A 25,003-nucleotide genomic window follows, 5' to 3' on the forward strand; every position below is an offset into this window, starting at 1 on the left:
TTATTTACTTAAAACTTATCATTATCTACCCATTTTTTCTTGCCCTGTAATCGTAAAAACTAAATGACAGGTTAACCTTGAGACCCCTTTGGGACTTGTATGCTGGATGCTCCTGGAACTATTCTCCCCCACCACTGCCCCTTTCGACCACATGAAGATAACAGAAATCAAGACAAGATGCTGACATTAATTGAAGGATTGCTTGCCTTTAAAAACTCTTCCCCAACTACTCTCAGCTAGACAGCTTTTCTATTGTTGTCTCCCTTATGTAAAAGTATATCTCTTTTTAATAAAGCATTGCTTGCCTTAAATTCTGCTGGGTACTTTGTCCATTTTCATGATGTTGTGACCCAAGAGCTTAATTCAGTAACAGTTGGTGTACACATATACATACACAATTGTTTACTCTTTATCTCCTTCCCTGTAATTTCAGACTCTTACAGATACAGATTCTATCTGTCATGTTCACTCCATACTACCAGAATCTAAAAGAGTGCCTGATAGTCATGGGGTGAGTATTAAATATTTGATAAAAAAATTAAATGAAAAGAAAATGGTAGCAAAAAAAAATATTTGTAAAGGTCAGAAAACTGATTTGGGTTCAAATTCCAGTTCTTAAACTTACCAGTCTTGTTAAATCATGTAAAACTCTAAGCTTTGTTTTGTTTTGTTTTCCATCTTAATTGGAGTTAATATCTTCACATTTATTTAATTAAATGTAATAACATATAAAGAAAATGCTATGGAAAAGAAAAATAGTGTTAAATAATCATGAGTTGAAGTTGAACGTCTAGCTCCATTGCAATGGGTAGACTACCAAACCTTTTTTTCCCCCCAAAATAAACCCTCATCATTTAGAATATATGTTTATATAAATTATCTAATGAACTGATGATAAAAGATAATTGTGATACTCTTTTTTTTTTAAGTTTGAGTGTTATTTGCAATTAATTGTAGCTTTCCAGAACATCCAATACACTCTGGTACCTATTTATGTTTTATCTTTGATTAAATATGCCTTCAAGGAAGGCACTATTTATGAAATTATACTGAAAATGCTTGATACGTGTGTACTCGGTAGGCTGATCTCTCAAATTCCCCATCGAGTACTCTTCACTGCCCCAAGAATTATTTCTTCCTCTGTAGATTTACTCTTTCTGGTCCTTCCTAAAATAACTGTCGCCATTCACCTGATCCTTCCAACCTGGTCACAATACTTCAGCAGTACATAACTATTGTACTTATGGATTGTGCTTATTGTTCAACATTTAACCGTGTTATTTAATATGAGTTTTCAACATTTAACCGTGTTATTTAATATGAGTTTTCACCAACATTTCCATCATCCTGAGGAGAATGGAAAGTCCTTGAGGACAAGAACTGGATTGCTCACTCCTTTACGGTATTCTAAAGCAGTCACCATTCTGCAAAGATAAGTAGACGCTTGCTATAACTCTACATAGGTGTTACTTTCCTTAATACAGCAATTAGTAATCCTCGCAGCTACAAATACCACTTTCAGTAAAGAAATGAAATGATTTTCATTAAGTATCTCACTAATAAATAAAGGGTCTTTCGTGACCCCAAGTCAGCACTTAAATAGTCACTCAGATTGTGGAAAACAGAGTTGCAAGGCCTTAAGCTGAGTATTAAGTCAGGAGACTGTCAGGACTGAGGTTTGTCACAGTCTGTCTTCAGGATAAAACAGTTTGTGGTCTGAAACTGATATAAAACTTCTGTAATCTAGCTACCAAATCCCTGGAACTCATTCCGTCATAGAACATTATTACTTTTCACAGTTGGCCAGGGTTTTGCAAAAACAGAAAACTCCCCAGCATGATGGCAGATGACTTGATAAAAAGGAACAAAGACCATGGAAACTCAGAGACCTAATATCTAGGAATTAAGAAATGTTTTAGAATTGTCTGCATGGACTTTAGACCAAATTTTTTGTCTCATTAGGAAACAGTGCTTTCAATAGTTTTGAATCTTGAATCAGAACATACTGGGCATTTTCTCTCAACTGTAACTAGCTGTGTGACCTTGAGCAAGCTACTGAATGTATTAAAGCTTCAGTTGACTCACAGTTAAATACGTATCATAAAGGAGCCTGCCTCATGGGCTTGTGGTGAGGATTAAGTAAGACAGTGCGTGTAAAGTGCCTGGCACGGAGCCTTGCAAATACCAAATACATTATCAGCACCATTGACATCAAAATGTATATTGTTACTGGATAAAATTTTAGCCTTTAAACAGAGCCCATCCCTATTTTAGTTCAAGAAGCTGAATAATGATAAAAAAATATCAGGCACTGAAACTTGTTCTTTTTTGGTTTTGAATTTTTTTTTTTTTTCTGTATAAAAGTCTTTGGGATTCCCCCAAATGCATTAAGAACACAAGTATCTTTTCTATCAAATATGAAGGAAAAAAAAACAGCTTTAATCATCGGGACAGTTCCCTTTCAACCTCTATCAATGTAGACTGAGAAAGAGGAAGAGCTGCCTAGTGAAAATCTTACTTCTCTGTCCTCACCACTAAACAAAAGCATCAGTATGATTCTCTCTTTGAGAGTGCGACTTTACTGCTCTAACAATCCACAAAGGAAGCACAAAACTTCTCTGAGCTGTGGATGATCTAAGTCTCAGCCACTTTGTTTTTATTTGGTCTTTTTTGTTTGTTATTTTTAAATGAAGAAACAAAGACCTAACCTTTCAAATACTGATGTAACACAAACAGTACAAGTGATCTGTGTTTTAGTCTTAATTTTGTCACCAACTGGAATAGTTTAGTAAAATCCTTTTCTATTAATATATTCATTTTTCAAATATCCTCGTTTCTCAAATGCTTTTCTTGTAACCACACAGGGCAGTAATAAGATTAAAATAAAGTGTGAATTATTGCAAACAAAAACAACAACAAAAAAAACACTCTGCAATTTTAGGAATCATTATTCCCATCACAAATACCACAGCCAGAAGCCAAATTTACACATCAGCACTTCATTATTAGAGACATTGGTACATGATCATTTTTACAAAGATTTTAATTGGTGTTTACATGTTTTTTGCAGTTTCTGTGACTACCATATTTACTTGCTTTTATCTAAAAGGAAATATCTATCAACTCTGAAAAATTACTCAATGTAATGTCTTTTTTGATATTTATTTCAGTTACATTTGTGATGCTTGTGATTCACCTCACTGCTAATCTGAAAGAAGTAGCTAGTTATCCAGGCTGGGATAGGGATCCTGTTGAACATGCCTTTGTAAGATCCTAAAGACCACCTCTGAGCCTAAAAAGCAGGGCCTGGAGTTTGAAGGGAGAGCAAATGTTGGCCAGCTTTGGAATCAGGAAGATCAATCATTCTATGGAAAATCTAATTAACTTTGGCATGAAAAAGTTTCCCTGATGTTTTCAAATTCACTAGCTTTCTCAGAGTTATTTATATTGCTCTCTTGACTGGAACCCAATTAGAGGTTTTTGTTCTCCAGGAATTCTTAGAATTGTGACAAAGGTGGTCATGTGATCACTGATGGTAGGTAAACTTCTTAGGGTGCTTCCACATGTGACTCCCTACAAACCCCAAGAAAACAAAGCATTCATACTTCTCAGAAGAGTAAGTGAAAGGTTCAGTCATTAGGCCTATATCTCTCTTCTTACTTTCTGCCAGTTATCTGAGAGTAGATTCATATTTAACTGGTGAGATAAATTTACCCACAGAAATAAAATTATATCCTCTTAACCCATAGAAATGCAACTATATCATATTAAACATTGCTTTGGAGAAAGGAAAACAATAAAGCAAGGCAGCGGAACAGGTGCACAGGAGAAATACAAATGTAATAGCTCCTAAAATAATAGTTAGCTGTCATTTAAAGATGCTTGGACTCTCAAGTAAAATGTCACCACAAAAATGCATTGAACTAAATTATAGGAATATGTTTTCAAGTTAAGCATAAATTTATAAACATGGCTCTAGATGAGATCTTTTTCACTTTAAGAAAACTTAAAATGCATTAGATATTAAAATCTAAATTTATAAAATAGTTAAAATAGAAGAAAATTATTTGCTTTCATAAAGATTTCTACCTTAACAAAAGGTTTTGCTAGCAGGCCCCTTTAAGCATGCTAAAAATCAGTCATTTACTGGAAAACATAAACTACTAAAAGGCAGTTCATATTTAAGGTCATTGCTAATAAAGATGAAGCATTTCAAATTATAAGTAAGCAACTCAATTTAGAGAATTAGATTCACAAATATTTGATTTGCATGCAACTTCTTGGTAATATTATTTTGTGAAAATGAGTCATGTCAATGGAATTGTTAGATAATTTGCCTGGTCCCTGAACCAGCACAGCTGAAATATCATTACCATGTAGAGATCTCAAGGAAGGAAACTATCATAGTTTGCCCCTCAGTTGTTGCCCTAGAAGTAGTGCCTGACTAGATGGAAATAAACTGTAATGAGCTATGTGAATTTTGGTAGTGGATCCTAATCTAAGCTAGATTTTATTTGTCTGGAGAAGATGCGAGATTGTCTAAGGATCACAATGATATAGGAAGGGAAGCTTGAAGGAGACTGATGGTATGTAAGAGTAATTTCCGACTCAACCTGAGAATTGGTAACTTGTTCTGGTTCTGGAAGGAGAGAAGGGTACTGTATTGATTATTTGTTGCTGCACAAAAAATTACTCTAAAACATGGTGGCTTAAACAATTTCATTTTATTTGCCATTGAGTCTGTAGGTCAGAAATTCAGACAAGGCTCAGGTAGGAGATTTTTCTTTTGCTTGTAAATTGGCCTGGGTTTCTTATGTAGTTACAGTCATGATAGTGGCTGGTGCTAGAACATGGAAAGTGGCTTTGCCCACATGTGCAGCGCCTTGGCAGGGACAGCTGTGAGCCTGAATTTCACTTTGTTCACATGACTTTCTCCAAATGGTTAGCTTGGGCTTCCTTAAATGGTCTCTGGAACCCAAGGGTGAGCATTTGAAGTGGCAAAGGCAAAAGATGCAGAACTCTTCGGGGCCAACCTTGGAAGTGATATAGAATCATTTCTTCTATATTGTAATGCTCTGATAGAACCAGCCCTGTTCCAAGGGGTTGGGGTAAGATCACGCTGCAAAATGGCATGTGGTATGGGCTATATTGTAGTAGCCAACACAGTCTACTGCAGGACAATGAAGATTTCTTAGAAAAATCACGTGCATCATTTCTTTCTCATATCCTCAGTGTGAACTTTGGAAAGCTATACTTGGTACTATATATCCTTGAAAGAAAAGACAGAAGCTAACAGATAAAAATTGGCACTCACCTGGCGGAACTGCTCTAGGTCAATTTTGTTACCCACCAGCACCAGGGGAATTTCGTAGGTGTGGCGGACCTGAAAAATGAGCTCTTTGAACTTAGCAGCCTCCTGGAACGATTGGCGGTCAGTGACAGAGTAGCAGATGATGAAGCCCTCCCCACCTCGCATGTACTGCTCCCGCATGGCTGTGAATTCTGCCTGTAGGGAAAGAACAAAACTGTTTATGGGCTTTGGGTATAGAGAATCAATATGAGATCTAAATGTATCATTTTGAAATTTGATCTTTTTAAACTGTTAAGACTGCTGATAGTTTATCATATATAAGAAATCTTGGAAGGATTTGTTAAATGGCAAATTTCATCATGGATTCATAAGGGGATTACATATAGATAAAATATTTTTGATGTTTTTGATGACTTCACTTTAGGAAAATGAGTCTAAATTTGTATGACCTAAATTTATATTAAAATTACTTGAGCCTAGGCTAAATATTCTGTACATTACATATTTTAGGTATTTTCTCACTTCCTACTCCTTGGAACTAGTTTTTTTCCAGGAACGATTGATAAAAATATGAATGATCTAAGGAAGCTGGCTTTACTTTGCAAATGAGAGTTGGTTTGTACAGGGAATCTGCCATAGGTCTGCCAAGGGACCTGGGAGAACAAACTAGTTTTCTACTTAAAAAATGAAGACAAACTAGAATTAGACCTAGATAATCTTTGTGCATAGAGGAAGTTATTAGCATAAATAATCCCAGACCCATCTATATGTTTAGGTGTTCTTAGAATAATTTTAAAGAGGTGCATAAATGGAAGGATCTGATTTGCTGAGTGATAGGTCAATTTCTACATTCTGTTGAGTTTTTATCTTCCTGTCTCCCTGCATAGGAGGGCATCAGTATATTCCAGATGGTAGCAGTGCCCCAACCTGGGAGACACAGCTGTATAAGCCTTTCACATTGCATCCACCTGAATTATAACTTCCTGGCAACTAAAATTTCAATATTTTGGTCTGAATTGCACTCTGGAAAGTTTCTTTAAATCTGAAATATACATTTTAATTCACTCATTCTGAATCTACTTTTAAAATGACAAGGGCTAATTAGATACATGCAGTGGGAAAAATAACAGACTCTGGCTGTGGAAAAAGCCATGTTAAATAATAAAAGAACACAAGAACATATTGTGACAATTTGTGCTGTAGGTAACCAAAGAAAGGAAACTTTTGGTGGGCTTTCACTGTATTTACAGACTTTGAGAAGATGTGATATTTTTCACTTAGCAGATTTAGTAGTTTACCAGAGCTACTAAAATGCTCTATTTACATTAATTATCTAAATTTTAAAAAAAAAGAAAGAAAATATTCATTTGATTTAACATGGCTTGAAATATGGGAGCATTTAAATAGATCCAAGAACTTTGGAAAACTAGGGTGCTTCAAAGTGCAGAGAAAGTGATAAAATTAATAAGGCCCTGAGTTAGTGGGTAAATCTCTTAAATTATTTGCAATAAATATGAAAAAAATGCTAACCATATCATAGGGTTCAACGAATCATTTCAAAGTTGCAAGGACTAGAGCCCAGAGAGAAGAGACTCATCCAAGTACAGACAGCCACCTAATTAGAGTTAATTTAAAAAGTTCATATTCCCTGATTTTCACTCTATCAGGTTACTTAACATTAAATTTTACTTTAACTCAATCCTAAATGTCACTGTATGGGTGAAATGTACTAACAGGGAGAAAAAAATCCTACTGGACCTCAGTTTCTTTACTCCCTAAACAAGGTTGAGTTATGAGGTGTCCCTTATAGTTCTGACAGTCTCTGATTTTGAAATCCTATGACTTAATCAGATAGAAATCCATAGTTCAGTCAGATCGATCAGAGAAGCATAAACTGAAAATGCTAACTGATGTTTCTCAAACTTATAATTACCTTTTTCAAATTGAAATGATAGACTTATCATACAAATATATTTTTTCTTTAAGAAAATGTAAATTTATTTGTTAAATCAGTTGTATATGACTAAAACCATAATGAAAATACAAAGTAAACTGAAAAAAGATCTGTTGCAATTTACACTTCACTCCATTTTCCACCTATAATTTTAAGCATTTTTTTTTTTTTTACTTTTAACATTAATTTGTACATATTTGTAGGGTACGGTGGTTGTTTCAATACATGCATATAGTGCATAATGATTCATTTAGGGTAGAGAGCATAGTTTTGTACCCAATAGTCCATCCCCCACTGCCCCATCTTCTGCCTCTGGTAACCATTATTATACTCTCTACTTCCGTGAGAACAACTTTTTTTGGGGGGGGGGGCTGGGAGAGGGAGAGGGGGGGATTTCACATATGAGTGAGATCATGTGGTATTTGTCTTTTTGTGCCTGACTTACTTCACTTAACATGATGGTTTCCAGTTCCATTCATGTTGCTACAAAGGATAGGGTATTATTTATTTTTATAATTGAATAGTATTCCATTGAATATATGTAAACCACAGGTTATTGTCCATTATCCATTCATTGTTCATGGGCATTTAGGTTGATTCCATCTCTTGACGAATGTGAATAGTGTTTCAATGAACATGGAAGTGCAGGTGTTTTCTTGATATATTGATTTCATTTCCTTTGGGTATATACCCAGTAGTGGAATAGCTGTGTCTTAAGGTAGGTCTATTTTCAGTTCTCTGAGGAACTTCCATACTGTTTTCCACATTGGCTGCACCAATTTACATTGCTGCCAATAATATAGGAAGGTTCCTTTTTCTCCACATTGTTGCCAGTGCTTGTTATTTTCTGTGTTTTTGATAATAACCAGTCTAACTGGGGTGAGATGATATCTCACCATGGCTTTAATTTGCATTTCACTGACTATTAGTGATTTTGAGCATGTTTTCATGTGCTTGTTGGCCATTTGCATGTCTCTTTTGAAAAATGTTTTTTCAGGTCCTTGCCATTTTTTAATTAATTAATTAATTTATTATTTTTTTTTTGCCATTGATTTGTTTGCGTTCCTTGTATATTCTGGATACTCACCTCTTGTCTGATGTGTAGTTTGCTAAAACTTTCTGTAGGGTGTCTCTTCACCTTGTTGATGGAGTCCCTTGCTGTACAGTAGCTTTTCAGTTTCATGCAGTCCCATTTGTATATTTTTGCTTTAGTTGCCTGTGCCTTTGTAGTCTCCCTCAAGAAAGCTCTGCCCACTCCCATTTTATATAGTTTCCCCTATGTTTTCTTCTAGTAGTTTCATAGTTTCAGATCTTAAATTTAGGTCTTTAATCCATTTTCAGTTGATTCTTTTTGTGTGTATGGTGAGAGATAGGGGTCTAGTTTCAATCTTCCACATGTGGATATCCAGTTTTCTCAGCATCATTTATTGAAGAGGCTGTCCTTTCTTCACTGTAGATTTTTGGTATCTTTCTTGAAAATCAATTGGCGGTAGCTGTGTGGGTTTATTTCTGAGATCTCTTTTCTGTTCCATTGGTTTGTCTATTTTTATGCCAGTTCCATGCTGGTTTGGTTACTATAGCTTTATAGTATATTTTGAAGTCAGGAAGTATGATTCCTCCAACTTTGTTCTTTTTTTTCAACATTGTTTTAGCTACATGTTTCTTTTGTGGTTCTATACAAATTTTAAGATCATTTTTTTCTATTTACGTGAAGCATGTCATTGGTATTTTGCTAGGTATTGTGTTGACACATACATTGCTTTGGGCGATATAGACAGTTTGATGATGTTAAATCTTCGAACCCAAGAGCATGGAACATATTTCCATATATTTGTGTCCTTTTCAATTTTTCTTTTCACCAATGTTTTATAGTTTTCATTGAGGAGGTCTTTCACCTCTTTTGTTAAATTTCCTCCTAGGTATTTCTTTTTATTTTTCTTTCTTTTTTGGGGGGGTAGCTTTGTGAATGGGATTACTTTCTTGATTTCTTCTTCATCTATTTTGTTATTGGGGTCTAGGAAAGCTATTGATTTTTGTGTGTTGGTTTTGTATCCTGCCACTATACTGAATACATTTATTAGTTTTAGTAATTTTTTGGTGAATTCTGTGGGGTTTTCAGTGTATATGATCATGTTCTCTTCATACACGGATACTTTGACTTCCTCCTTTCTGATTTAAATGTTCTTTATTTTTTTCTCTTACCTTGTTTTGCTGGATAGAACTTTTAGTACTATGTTAAGTAAGAATGGGGAAAGTCGGCATTCTTGTCTTTTTCCATATCTTAGAGGAAAAGCCTCTAATTTTGGCCCATTCAGAATGATATTAGCTTTGGGTTTGTCATAGATGGTCTTTATTGTGTTGAGATACATTCCTTCCATACCTAATTTGTTGAGTGTTTTTATCATGAAGGAGTGTTGGATTTTAACAAATGCTTTTTCTGCATCTATTGAAAATATCACGTTTTTTTCCTTCATTCTGTTGATGTGATATATGTTGATATATCATACATATTGATTTGCATATGTTGAGCTATCCCTGCACCCCTGGGATGAATCCCACTTGATCAGGGTGAAAGATTTTTTTAATGTGTTTTTAGATTCTGTTTGCTAGTATTTATTGAGGATCTTTGCATCTGTGTTTTTTAAGGATATTAATCTGTAGTTTCCTTTTTTTCTTGTGTCTTTTTTCGATATTGGTATTAGGTTAATGTTGGCCTCCTAATATGGTTCCATGTGCTGTTGAGAAGAGTGTGTATTCTGTAGCTGTTGTATGAAATGTTCTATATAGGTCCATTAGGTCCAATTGACCTAGAGTAGAGATCAATTCTGATGTTACTGGTTAATTTTATGTCTGGATGATCTGTTCTTTGCTGAAATTGGGGTGTGAAAGTCCCCAGCTATTATTGTGTTAGAGTCTATTTCTCCTGTTAAGTCTAGTAGTAATTGCATATAACTGGGTGCTCTGGAGTTGGGTATGTATATATTTAGAATGGCTATATACTCTTCTTGAGTTGATCCCTTTATCATCATAAAAGGACCTTTCTTATCTTTTTTTTTTTTTTTTTTTTACTTTCTTGGGCTTGCAGTATATTTTATTTGATATAAGTATAGCAACTCTTGCTGTTTCATTGGTTTCCATTTGGGTAAAATAACTTTTTCCATCCCTTCACTTTCAGATGGTGTGTTTATTCATAGGCAGACTTGATTTTCTTGCAGGCAGCATATTGTGGATTCTTATTTTATAATCCATTGAGCCACTCCATGTCTTTTAATTGAGGCATTTAATCTGTTTACATTTAGAGTTATTATTGATATATAAGGACTTGTTATTGCCATTTTCTCTCTCTTTTCTGGTTGTTTTGTTGATGTTTTTTGTCCTTTTTTCCAATCTTACTGTCTTCTTTTGTAATTTAGTGATTTTTTTTTCTAGCACTGTATTTTTATTTCTTGCTATTTATTTTTAGTATGTCTCGCACGTTTTTGTGTTATGGTCACATGAGGCTTACATAAAACACGTTATAGTCATAACACATTATTTTAGACTAATAACAACTTAACTTTGATATCTAGGAGAAAAGAAAAAGACAAAGCCTATTCTATGCTTTGGCATCATTCCCCCCAATGTTTTGACAAATTGTTGTTTCAAGGTACAACTTTTAATGTTTCTTGTCTCTTATATGGTAGTTGTATTTGTTGTTATCTTGTTAGGTTTGTCTTTTAGTCTCCATTCTAAAGATGTGAGTTGTTTATTCATCATCCTTACAACATTGGAGTATTTTGAGGTTGTCTATAAATTTACTTTTACTAATGAATTATGTACATTCAAATGTTTTCTTGCTGCTCCTTAGCATTTTCTTCTTTCACATTGAAGAACTCGCTTTAGTATTTCTTGTGGGTTCTTGGTTTGTTTCCCTTGATTATGTCATATTTCTCTGTTCTTTCTCAATTTTTGTTTCTTTTCATTGATGCATTTGAGGAGACACCTACCTCTTCTAGGTTTTATAGGTGTTCTTTGATGGTGTTAGACCTTTGCTGGTTAATATCATAGCTTTGTCTCTGATCTGTGTTTTTTGTTTGTTTGTTTGTTTGTTTGTTTGTTTGTTTTTTCCAGTTCTCTGTTGTACTATTATCTACCACCATTACTAAACTCTGCACTGGAACTAATTTGTTGTCCTTTAGTTAGTTCCAAAATGTGGGAACTTCCCGTTGGGACCAGCACTTGAGCCCTGTGGTTAGGCTAAACTACTGCTTTGCTTCTGACTCTCCGAGTAAGGCTTTTTGTGTAGATCAAGTTTTAACTGTTGGCCTTTCAATCACTTCCAGGTCTTTTGAAGTCAGATACATCTGGGCTGTGTAGAATTCTGGCCTGAAGCTGAGTCTTTCCAGAAAATAGCACCTTTGCAGTTTTATCTCTCTGATCAGTCTCCACTGAGTGGGCCTGTGACAACTGGAAGGCACATGCTGCCCATGCTGTACCCTAATGTCCCCCCAGTGGCACTTCTTCCCCACATACTCCAAATACTTCTTGTGAGGTGGGCCATGAGCCAGTCCCTTGTGATGCCTCACCAGCCTCTGTGTGGCTTCTATTTTCAATAGACTGTAGCCCCTTACTCTTATGTGGGAACCCTGTGAGTGGTCTCACTGGTCTGGGGGCTGGTATAGTGTGTGCTGAGGCCCTCTTCTCCTCTACAGACTCCATGCAACTTCATGCAAAGGGCACAGCTGTGCCTTTGGCAGCTCCTATTCCATGTGCTCAGTGGGGCCAGTCCCAAAACAGCCAGGGCTCAAAATGGTTGGAGTGGTCCCTTCTTTTTCTCACTGCAGCTTCTTTCACCTTCACGAATTCTGCAGTTCTCTCCTCCTTTTCCCTCAAACTCCAGTAGTCCTAGGTTAGCAGTCTTTGCTTTTTAATAGTTGTAAATTGATTGAATACAGGAGAGAGTGATGCTAGAGACCATCTCTTCTGCCATCTTCTTAAGCATTAAAATTCTTTATCTTAATTGTCTAGTGTTCTTTGAAAATTAACAAATGCACATAGCAAAATATTTGAATGGTACAGAAGTATATAGTATTAATTTAGTTTTCTTCCCACCTCAAACTCCCAGTTTTCCTCCTCAAATGCATCACAGTTAAAAGTTTCTTTATCTTTACAGAAATGTCTAGGTACATACAAGAATAAACGTATTTATTCCACCTTCACACCTCTTTCTATACTCAAATGGAAACATAATATATGCAATTTCGATTTTATTTTTAATTAAGTTTAATAGCTCTAATATACCTTGGAGACTATTCCATTTAACCATATATGAGAGTACTTCAAAATGTTGTGGAAAAATAGAATTAACAGATAATATAAATCTTTCCATGAACCTTTTGAAGACTCCTCACATTAACATTTCTTATTCTTTTCCATATAGGCATTATAATTTATTTTATGCATGTATCATAATTTATTTAACTACTTGTCTGTGAACAGGCATTGAAATGGCCTTTATATTCCTATTACAAACAATGCTGCAATGTATATTTTCAAACATCCATATATTACATATTTATGTATACCTGAGAAGTAGTATTGCTAGATCAAAGAAAGCATACATTTTTATTTTTGAGAAATAGTGCCAATCTCACCATCGCAGAGACTGTATCAATAACATTTTCTCCAGCATTATATAAAAGTGTCTGTGTTTGCTCATTCTCACCAATACTGCTTATCATCAATTTTTCTACCTTTAAAAATTTTAGGATTAAAAAATATCATGTTTCTTTAATGTGTATTTATTTATTATTTATTAGTTATATTGAGCATCTTCTATGTTTTTATCCATTTATGTATTTTATTTTCTTCTTATTATGGATTTTATTTTGTTGTAAGGCATATAGCAGGGGTCTTTTGTTTTGTTTTGTTTTGTTTTGACTCCTTTTTATTTTTTAAATTAGAGATTTATTTTAATTGGAAATGGAAACAGATATTTCTATGTGAGACATCAGAAAAAACAAAGCAAAACAGCAATACGTTTTACTATTTTAAAAATAAGTATACCATAAAGAAAAGACTAACAAATTTGAGAAATTCTAACAAACTATTAGGCAGATAAGCAAAGTACAAAAAGATAAATTTCACAGAGAACAATATTTAATGAATGACTGAATGGAAGTCCTACAGTACTTGTTAACCAGACTCAAACTCACATATAAGTCATTAAAAATAGATTTACCAGGTATCACATATGAACTGGAATCTCCAGGTATGAGGTTATATAGCATTTGTGTTTTTAAAGGGCTCCTTATTTAATTTTGCTTTGCACCTGTATGTAGGGGTATGTAATTGCATTTATGCTCAAAATTGTTCTTTACAATCTGAAAGCAGACAAAGGGAGTCACAGGTACATGACCTCTAGTCCTGTTACTCACTTGGAGCTTGTCTTCTGACAAATCACCTAACCTCTCTGGGCCTCAATTTCTTCCATTGTCAAGAAGGATTAGAAAATACACTTAACCCATCTTATGGGGATGTAGGAAGGATCAAATGAGAGAACACATGTGAAAATGCTTTGATGAATATTTAAAATATAATACACATTAAGCCTATTATAATCTCTGCTACAAATCCAGCAGAATAGAATCAACCTTTCATTGGGAGAAAAAGCATAAAATCCTCATTGAGCTTCGTTAAATATAAATGTGGAGTATTTTTCAAATATGCTTAATCAGAAAATTATTAAACTTTTTTTTCCTAAATTGGGGAATTTTTTCACCTATAAAGCAGACATAATAAAGTTACCACGATGAATGGGGAGAATACTTCCTATTTAGTGATGTTATTTATCCCAACTCTTCACACAGCGTGTGTGTGTGTGTGTGTGTGTGTGTGTGTGTGTGTGTGTGTGTGTGTGTGTGTGTTACTTAAAGATGCACTGGAGGCTGATGGGGCCCGGAAAATTCAGCAGAAGCTCTGCAGCTATGTATCAACTTAATAATATATGACACGGAAATCATTTGATAAGAAATGCTATGCTCAACATGTTGCTTCCGTCTTCATTCACCCATGAATTAAAGATCCCTGTGCTCTCTGTTCTGTGTATCCAGAATGTTAATATCTTCTTCATTTGCTTCCTGGTAAAAAATGAACGTTGTTGGTTAATTATTCAGTAACATTACTAGATGCCATTTGCAATCCACAAGAAGCAAAATATCTATGAGACCCCCTATATAAAATGATACAAATATAAGAGTTTCTACTATCTACAAAGCTATTCTGAGTACAACACTGCAGTTTAATCAGCTCTCTATTATATACTCTTTTCTATTAAGATAGTGTAGGAATCTTCTCAATTCTCAACATAAATAAAGTATTTTGAAGAATTTCATATTGAAGTTTCTTGATTACCACAACTATTTTGAGCAGGTACTAGGAAACTTAAGAATTGAACTAGCTCCCCATTGCGTTCAACTACAGGTACAATGCATATAAATGCCTCTCTATTTACAAAATGCACTAGCGTTGTAATCAGAGGAGCCTTTTAACTGCCCCCTAGTACAACAACACACACACACACACACACACACACACACACACACACACACACACACACACACACACACACACACACACACACACACACACACACACACCATTGTCTATACTGGTCCAAAGCCTTTTGGACATTTCCCTGGTAACCACACCTCCACACCAAATTTATTCTCCTAGTATATAAAAGTAAATGAAAGTAAGTCAGTCATGCACCTAACAAACACTATGCAAAGTGGTGGGATATATAAGAAGTAAAAAAAAAAATTGTCCTTGTCTGGGTTGGAGAAATACAACTCGGCCAAGATAAAACAAAGGAAGATCAATTAAGTAGTAAATGAACCATGGAAGTTCGGAGGAGGGCAAGAGAAATTTGCAGGAGGAAGGGCTTGGTGAGAGAATAAGATGTGACATTTTCCTTAAGTTATTTGTACAGAGCTCCTCAACTTTTATGCAGCTCCACTTCCAAAGATTATGTATTGTCACCCTTAGATAACCTTTTATCACCCAAATTTAGCATTTTCATGGCAGTTAAATATGTTTAGCCGGCTTACCAGTTGACAGTTCAGATTTGGGTTGTGCCAAAGGATCAATGTGGTTGTTGTTGCTTTTGTTTGTATCTTTTTAAAGAAGAGAGAATTTTAAAAATACGTAAATGATAAAAATCTTGATATAAATGTACAGTAATTTATGCAAATCACAAAGATTAAAACAGATAAGAGTGGTAGTTCTTTAGTCTCAATCTGATGTTTTAAACTGGTTGGGTATGTTCAATTGAAATGAAACTGAACAAAGAGCTCTTATAAATGCTGATAATATGTGGTCAAAGATTGTGTCTAACAAGCAAAATATAACTAAGGAATATTATTTTACAGTTTTCAGAGAACATAACTGTCTCTACCATTATAAGTTTTCTTATCATCTGTCTCTCTATATTTGACATATACATTTTTAGGATGCATTATGTCATGGAATATTGCCTGTATCTGCCTTACTCAGTCATAAAATATTTATTGAGCACTCGTATATGACGGGCATGTAAGATTGGAGATGGCTTATAAGAATACAAATAATAAAACCAAAATATGGATCAATAAGCATAAAATAAAAACAAATAGAAATGAGAACATCTAAAATAGGGTACAGTGAGAAGACGGAGTTTGATCTACAATTTGAATGAGACAACCAATGCTACAATGGAAACATGATTAATTACATCACTTTTGTGGTCAATAACAACATATTAATTTAATACAAATCTTCCGTAAGCACTTTGAGCTAAAGGCAATTTCTCTTATGGGGTCTGAGAAAAGGGACTGTTGTCAATTAATGTCACCCTTAATGTCAACTTGACAGGATCCGAAGTAGCAAGTTTCCTAATGCTAAGTCTATGCTAAGTGTTTTTCAATGTAAGTCTTGCCAAACATTTTCATAGACATACTCAGTGATACCGATGGAAGGCCAAGTAAGATAAAAGAAAAGTTGTTCTGTAAAAGATGAAACTGTGTTAATATTAATGAGAAGTGTTAAAATCTCTTGATTTCAGTGCCTGAAAAACAAGGAAGGCCCTTAATTCTGATGTTGGCATTGAACACTGGGGGCTGAAGGCTGCCTGGCATCTGGTTATAATGAAGAGGGCTCTTGGAAAAGCTCTGATCTAAATACAGCTCAAAATAAACACTAAGGGCCGACCCCGTGGCGCACTTGGGAGAGTGCGGCCCTGGGAGCGTGGCGGCGCTCCTGCCGCGGGTTCGGATCCTATATAGGGATAGCTGGTGTGCTCACTGGCTGAGTGTGGTGCGGTAGACACCAAGCCAAGGGTTGCGATCCCCTTACTGATCACAAAAAGACAAAAAAATAAAAATAAAAATAAAAATAAACACTAAGTTTGCAATGCAGAACCAGCTACATAATTTGCAGGGCCCAGTCCAGAGGGAAAATGTAGAGCTTCTTGTTCAAAAATTATTTCACATTAATAATTTAAAATTATCAAGAGAAGAACAACAGAGCATCAAACCACATACAAGGTCCTTCTGAGCAGGGGGCCCGGGGTAATTGCATAAATATCAGGCCCATGAAGCCAGTCCTATTGCAATGATATAAGCATCAAAATAAAAGACAGGAGCACATGTGAGGAGAACTCCAAAGAAGGCTCTCTGAGCAGGTCTTCCAGAGGAAGGGCAGTGGCAATTCTGCTTGGAAGTGAAGTCACTTCTGTAGTATCCTGCCCCCAGTGAAGGACACAGGGACTGCACAGTGATAGATGTTTAGGAGTTGTGAGGTGGGGAGTTGTTGAGAGACTTAGGACACAGGGCAGGGACCTGGAATATACCTTTCAGATGGGAAAGGATTTTACAGAAAAAAGCATGAGTCTGGCTCATGTAAAGGGTGGGATGTTCATGTTTTGGAGTGAAACCAGATTATTAAGAACCAAAAAAAATCAGGTTTGGGGTTTGATGTGATAGGAAACCAAGAACTCAAGAGATTTTATCAGGAGGTGAGTGACAAACAGGCGGCCTTATTTCAGGCAGTAGGATTCATCCAGCAACAGTAGGAGTAACGAAGGAGGGAAAGCAGGCTGAATGCAGGGAGAACTCTTGAAGGCTTTTGAAGTGTTTACAAAGTGAGGTTCCTTAGGTGGAGAAACAGAAGAGAAACGTACTTGAATGAGACGTCACAGTAGAGGAAAATGGGGAGCCAAAAATTAAGTCAGACATTTCAAGGAAGAGAGACTTGAAACCTACCAGTTCAGGCATTAGAGAAACAGGAAATGAAAAAAAGAATGCTGTTGGAGGTTTAATCAATAGTGTTAGGCATTAGCTTGGGCTTTTGCACATACAAAGTTACATGCTCAGTACAGAACCGTTCTCAGATTTTAGCACTTATAATTACTTATTTGTATTTTGATTACATGTGCATTGCTCTTTTTCCAATTACTAGACTCTAAACTACATGAGCATCATATTCTCGGAAGCACTAGGGACAGTGTCTGGATAAAAACCCAACAGGTAATTATATAATCATTTGGTTAATTACTTACTTTAAGCTAAATGTTTTTGTTACCATTCCCTTGATATACACTTTAAGGAGAGTAAGGTTCATCCGCTAGAGGATGAAGACAAAAGGAAAAAGAAATCAAATCTTTAAACGGATAAAGCTTTTAGTTATATTCATTCCCATATGTATAAGGCCTATGTATAAGGTCTAGTTTTACTTTTAGGTAAACCTATATCCCACTGAAATCTGCATCAATTAAAAAGCAATGAAATGTTTCTTATTTCACTGTATATCTTCAGCCATTTGTTTTATTCTAAGAAGAGAGTCATGGTTAATCTTTCTTTCTTTCGATGAATCGAAATTTCTCTGCCATAGAAGCCTGTTTGCCTTTCCCCCTTCTGTTTGACTTGTACTTCATCAAAGACTTAAGGTTTCATGACTGCCTCTGGGTGGTACAAATCCACTAAAAGATATTTCTAGTCACAGCCGGTTTCCTGTTCATCCTGGAGGTCACTCATACTGGGAGCTATTTTCCTGCAGATAAAACCTACAGGAATGTATCTTGGAAGAAGACAACACAACTGTGTTATGAAAGGATTTCATCCACTGCATGTTAGTTATTCCCAATGTGACACTGAAAGAAAGATATCAACAAAAATACAATGAATAAGAAAATCCACATGACGAACTTGCAGTTGCTAATTGATTTAGAGTTCATGATAGTATACTACTCTAAAAAAAGAAAATAAAATGATATGGAATACAGACACACACTCTTTCTCTATAAAAGAGCCTTACCATCACAGAACATAATTCGTATTTCTTTCTTTTTTTTTTTTTTGTCTTTTTCGTGACCAGGCACTCAGCCAGTGAGTGCACCGGCCATTCATATGTAGGATCCGAACCCGCGGCGGGAGCGTCGCCGCTCTCCCAGCGTCGCACTCTCCCGTGGGCTCGGCCCTCATAATTCATATTTCTAAAGGCTGAGTGAAGGAAATAAACTACTACTTGGTACCTTCCCACGTAAAAACCAGATCATTCTGTTTTTCAATATTTAGAATGATTTGTCTCCAGATAAAATTTTAGAGTTTACTGAGAAGCCAGAATTCCCTCACCATGTCACTGAGGAAAGTGATGAAGGTACAGGTGTTTGTCCTCCGTAAAATCAGGATTACAGCCAGGAAGAGATCAAGTTTTCTGACCATCATAAAGTACTGGATAAAGTTCACACTGCAGCATAGTTATGCTTCCTGGGTGGCTTCTGTGACCTTAGGGTCTCTCTTTTCCAATCAATCCATCATGTATTTACCTGTCCACCAAATCTTCTTTAAGCACTGCATTCATTATGGAGCTCTTCTGCCTCCAAAGGTCCAATGGTCATCCATTTGCACTTCACATCAAATCTGTACTCATTTGCCTGATTTTAAGATGCTGTAGAATCTGATATTAGGCTACATCTCCAGCTTTGCCTCCAATTAATCTTGAATATGCACCCTCTAATGGGGTCACTTCTCTCAAGCCTGGATCGTATAAGTTGTGTTCTCACCACTGTGCCTTCATGCACCTAGTTCCCCATACTTGAACCTTTTCTAGCTAATACAGAATTTACTGATTATAAGATGCAACGTTTTACTTTGTAGATGAGAAAGGGCCCGGAAAAGTAGTGATGACATCATTTTCTCAGAGCTAATTAAAACCCAGCCAGGTCAGAAAACCCAGTCTTTTAATCCCTCACGCACTGTATGGGTTTCTGTCCTTCCTTTTCAGTGATCTGAATCACACACAGACTTCAGAGTCAATTACTTTCTTTGCATATGGACCTTTGTCTAACAAACCCAGCCTTGACTGATAATTCTTTTCTGTATATTTTTCTCACACATGAACCTCAAAAATTAGCAATAAATTATATGCTTCTCATTTTGTTATTATTTAAGGAGTTAGATTTGTGTCGCCAAGCAAATTTTAAACATTTTAGGAGTTGATAACTAGGTTTAAACTGTGATAAAGCTTATATTGCCTAATAGGTTTTGAACATATTAAAAACTCAGATTAAATTGCTTTCCTTTGAATGGGTAAGTATCATTTCAGATAAATAAACTGATATACTCACTCTTGGATAATAAAAAATTCTAGAATAGACATAATAGCAAGAGGCTAACACTAAAGGAGTTTGGGAAGACACAAAAATACATCTTCATATATCGATTTTTTAACAAAATTTAGAGGAGAAAAGTTTTAAAAATTTATATTCTTTTGTCTTCCACTCAAGATGGTGGAATAGACAGTCCCCAGTGTCACTCTCTCTGACAAATCAACCAATTTACAACTACTAAGAAGCAATGACAGCTAAGCTGGGGCTAGAGTTCAAGGGAAGAGGAGAAGAGACCTACAGAATTCATGAAGGCAGGAGAAGCCACAATGGCAGAAAGAAAGGATTACTCCCACCATTTTGAGCCCTGTCCACTTTGAAGCTGGAGTTGGTGAGCACACAGAGCGAGAGTCAGCAAAAGTTGAAGCTGTGCCCTCTGCATAAAGTTGCTTGGAGGCAGTAGGGGAGAAGAGGGCCTCGATGGCCCCCAGGCCAGCAAGACCACTAACAGGGTTCCTGTGGATCACTTCTAGTGAGGAACCACAGACAACTGGAAAAAGGAGCCACTCAGAGGCTGGTGAGTCATTGCAAGTGACCAGTGCAAAACCCATCCTATGGGAAGTGTTTGGAGTACAGGTGGCGGGGGAAATGAGCCCACTGGGGGAACATTGGGGCACAGCATGGACAGCTGATCTGCCTTCCTATCCATTTAGGACCACTGAGTGTGGACTGGTCAGGAGTGTAGAAATACAGTGGATACTGTTTGCTGAAAAGACTCAGGCCCAGACCAGAGTTTCCAACCCAGGTGTACCAGACCTCACAAAACCCAGAAGTACCTACAAGGTTAACCATTAAAACCTGAGCTGCACAGAAAGCCTTCCTCAGGGAATCAGCAGCAATGAAGCAATTTAGCTTACTCAAATACAGGGCTTAAATGCTGGTCCCCACAGGAAGCTCCTCCATTTTAGAAGTAAGAAAAGGACAACAAATTAGTTCTGTGTAGAGTTTATGTGGTGGGAAATGTGAACAATCCAACACAGAACTGAAAGAGAAAACAAAATACTCACAGAACAGAGGCAAATTTTGATATTAACCAGTAAAGGTCTAACACCACCAAAGAACATCTATAAAACCTAGAAAGACCAAAAGCCTCCTGGGTTCCCAAGCCAGGGAGGAAGGAGCACTGATGGCTTCAGCCACGCCTCCCCCTCTGACATCCATAACAAGCCCAATGACAACCACTGAGTTCCACAGGAAGCCCCCTGGTCTCCCATGCAGGAATGGGGGGGGGCACAGGCTTCAATTAAACTCCCTTTCTGTCCCCCTCTTCACACCCTGTTTCTCCTTCCCCTTCCCTTCTCCTTCTTTCCCCCAACTGCTCCATGACAACATCTCAGAGTGAGGCCTGGAGACTGGGGAAGCCAAACTCAGCCTCAAAGAGGCAAGCTGCTACTACCACCCAGGGCCCCACTGGGACTCTGAGGCATGGAGCCAGTCGAAGCCAAACCCAGCCACAACCAGGTAAAGAGCACACCAAAAACACCATTTTCGCACAGGTAGCTCACCATAGCCACCGCAATTGCCATGGCTGCCACAAAAGTGGCTAGTCTCTATAGCAGCAGTCACTGCCACATTTCAGATGGCACGCCAGACTTTCATCTGCATTGAAACAAGGAGAAACACCAGTGGAGACCAAAAAAAAAAAAAAAAAAGAAGAGGTCCTCTCTCTCTCCACAAAGTTTACTCCAGTTTAATAGAAGAAACATCTGATTTATGATAATAGGAAGGACTTGATCACACCTCTCTCACTACTGGACAGATCATCTAGGCAACAAACCAACAGAGGAACAGTTAATCTATCAGATGGAGAGAACAAATCTATGGTTTTCAGAGGGGAAGGAGGGGGAGTGAGAAAAGGAGAGATTGGATAAGGGGAATAAAGAATAAGTATGATTTGTAACAATGAATATGCTGATAAAAATTTTTAAAAATTGTATTTTTAAAGGACATGCCTCCACAAGCAAAATCAGTTATTTTTTCCCTGCAAATCAGCCAGTACCTTTCCTTTTAAAGTAAATTTGCAACCTCATAGACCAATATGTTAGGACAATTTTTGAATATATAAAAAAGTTATTGTTTTCCCAAAATTATTTCAACTTCTTGTAGTAACTGTGCTCTATCAAACATTCCACTGTTAGACTTGGTGAAATGCTCCAAAATATATCAATATCATACTAATATAGAGCATATATAATATAATTTAACAACATAATATGCATTTCATAAAACCTGTAAGCACAGATATTAATATCACATAACAAATAGGTTTTATTATCTTAAAATGCACTTTGGGTCTAATACATATGAGAATTTCAAGCAATACTTTTCTAAAACCATCTCTAGTAAAGCAATATTTTAAAAAAGAAAGTTTCTTGTTCAAAAGAATGAACAATTTCTCACTCTCTTGCCTCTCAAAATGCAATTGAAATTAAAGTGTTATTATTATTATTATGCAATATCTAAAATAACATTGGAAAGCAAAATGATGGCAACAGTACCTCAGAATTTCTGGAAGATTTAAGGTGAAAGCAGAAAATAGATTATCAGAAGGTGTCATCAAGAAGTTTTGAGAAGTTTCAAACACAACAACATCAACAAATAGACAAAGTAAGAACAGGCCAGGGGGCAGTGATCAGGGTAACTGAATAAAGGAACAGCTGGGGCCAATGAACCCCCTTTCCCCTCACTTTAGCAGCTACTTACCGCTTTTGTCCCTTGCTCAAAGCACTGCAAATCTTATCAAGGAAGGTGGAAGATCCAACTGGGAGATATACTGGTGTGGGTACTGGGACCCCAGGAGAGGAGAGCAGATGCTGAGGTGATTCCGAATTGCTTCAACAGAGAGTGGAATGGGGCAGGGCTGAATGAATGAGATCACTGCTCAGATGGGAAATATGCTAAGGAAATCTCCCACATCAGCCTCACAGCAGAGGTATCCCCCTTTTGTGTGGTAGTCTTCTGCTTGCAAGCCTTTCAGATGCCTCAGGGTTCTCAGGGTTGGTTAAGTGCCACAATGCCCTAGACTAACTTATCATAGCGCTTATTAGACAGTGTCATTGTAATTGTATGTGGTTCCCCTTCTAGACTCTAACATCCATGAAGGCAGGGAGCTTGTCTAGTGTGCCCATCCTTATGTAGCCTTCACACAAAGGGTCTGATATGCTGAATAACTTAACAAATGAATTAATGAACTTTTGAATCACAATATCAGGTGCATTATCATTTAACTGGTGAAATTGTCAGGACACATATAGACTTACATTTCCCAACCAATTTTTGCCATAAAAGTGGATGATATTTTTATACAGAGGTACTATTTAAGTATTTGAAACAACATAGAAAAGAAGAGGTAGTTTTTTTCATTTCTTTTTTGTTTGTTTGTTTGTTTTTAATTCAGGAAACTCATAACTATAGACTATCCTCAGAAATGGTAGACTACTGAAGTGAAGAACACTGCACTTACAGGGACATTACAAATTCTTATAAACTCCTAGAAAATTTTCACGACCCATCACCATTCTATGAGCTCCATCTTTTATGTACTGTTATACTTAGAACAACAATTTAACACTTAAGTACATATTCCTATATTACAAGTGGCTATCTTGTCACTCCAACTCCACATCAAGGTCAGAGAACATGTAATATAGCAATGAGAATACAGGTTGAGAGCTCCATAAATATGACTTTGTATCTGAGAGCAAATTTCTTCATTTCTCTGACCATTTATTTCCTCATCTGGAATATGGAAAATCAATGCCTCTCTAACACCACTAATATGAAGATTAAATGATGCAATGTATGCCTTACAGTGTGTTTGGTTCTGAAATGGTTTGCCACTGAAAAATACTAGCTATATTTTCACTATCATTATTTTCTCTTCTTTTTAGAACTTACCAAAGTAACAAACCCCAATTCTAATTTCTAATATTGGATAATTTAGGTATCAATTTTGTTTGTAAAAGTTCCTGAAAACACGTCTGCTTATATGCAGTGCGCATGTGGACAGTATTCTATTATCAGAATGATTTTAAAATTATGTTTTATGCTTTTGAACCTCAGGGGTATGTCAAAGGAGCTGATGAAAAGGATAGTAAAAGCTTGACTCTGCTGGCAATATGGCAAGTGTGCTGGTTATGTGCAGATTAAGAGGTAAAAAGGAAAGAAAAAAAAATAAGTAGGAGAATGTGCTCTGTAGAATATCAAACCTATCTGCAGAGCTGGTTAGTTATCAACTAACCACAAAGCTTCCTGATCTACATTAGCTTAGGGTTTATCTAATTTGCTCAAATCTAGATTGAATGGAAAAGACAGTAAATTAAGCACGGGTGGAATATTTCAGGGAGTTAACACAAATTTATATATAACAGAGATAAAAATGCATTGGAGGAAAATAGAAGGTAACCCAATCTTACCAAAGAACTCAGGAAATAGTGATTGTAACTATTTAGGGAGGTAATAGAATGAATAAAACCCTTCAAGAGGCGAGGTATTGACCATGGTTCTTTTGAGAGGTAAATGTAGAACAGGGCCAAGGCATGGAGAGTTCTTTAACTTTGATTGAGGACTCAATGGCTATGGAGGATTGCCTTGTGCTAAGGAAGCCTCAGCATGAGACAGAGAGTAGATTAATGGAAGGGTGTTAAAATATGGGTCTCCAAGGTATTTCAACGGTTCAGGTATTTAACATAGAGAGGGAATATGATTGATATAAGAGAAAAGGGTGGGAGGGAGCAACTATGTTCCGTTTGATTTAATAAATGTTTAGAATTCAGTGTCTGAAAATTATAAATGAGAAAGAAGCTAATGTGGTATGACCAAGGGGAAAAAATCCTGGGAGAAAACAATAAAAAGGGTCTTTTAAGAAACACATGCAGAAAGCCTGATGGTAGGAATGCCAGTCCCAGAGACATTTGCAATGAGACTGAACAAATTTGAAATCATTTATTCCTTGAAATTTCTATTGTGGGTGGCAATATCAAAATGACAGTAAAAAATAACTTCTCACCTAATTTTCAGGATTCAGTAACGATTACCACATACAGTAGGTACATCCAAA

At 36.4% G+C, this 25,003-nt stretch overlaps 1 protein-coding gene across 1 annotated transcript in view; it reads right to left on the reverse strand.

Annotated features, from left to right (window-relative positions):
- The window catches only part of RIT2 (Ras like without CAAX 2), a 387,665-nt gene that overhangs the window by 188,157 nt on the left and 174,505 nt on the right, over positions 1-25,003 (reverse strand). The window contains exon 4 of the mRNA XM_063077453.1: positions 5,315-5,506. Coding sequence (XP_062933523.1) covers positions 5,315-5,506 — 192 coding nt within the window. The remainder of the gene's footprint in view (positions 1-5,314; positions 5,507-25,003) is intronic.

This window comes from Cynocephalus volans, chromosome 13, assembly GCF_027409185.1.
Source record: "Cynocephalus volans isolate mCynVol1 chromosome 13, mCynVol1.pri, whole genome shotgun sequence".
In the NCBI taxonomy this organism is placed as follows: domain Eukaryota; kingdom Metazoa; phylum Chordata; class Mammalia; order Dermoptera; family Cynocephalidae; genus Cynocephalus; species Cynocephalus volans.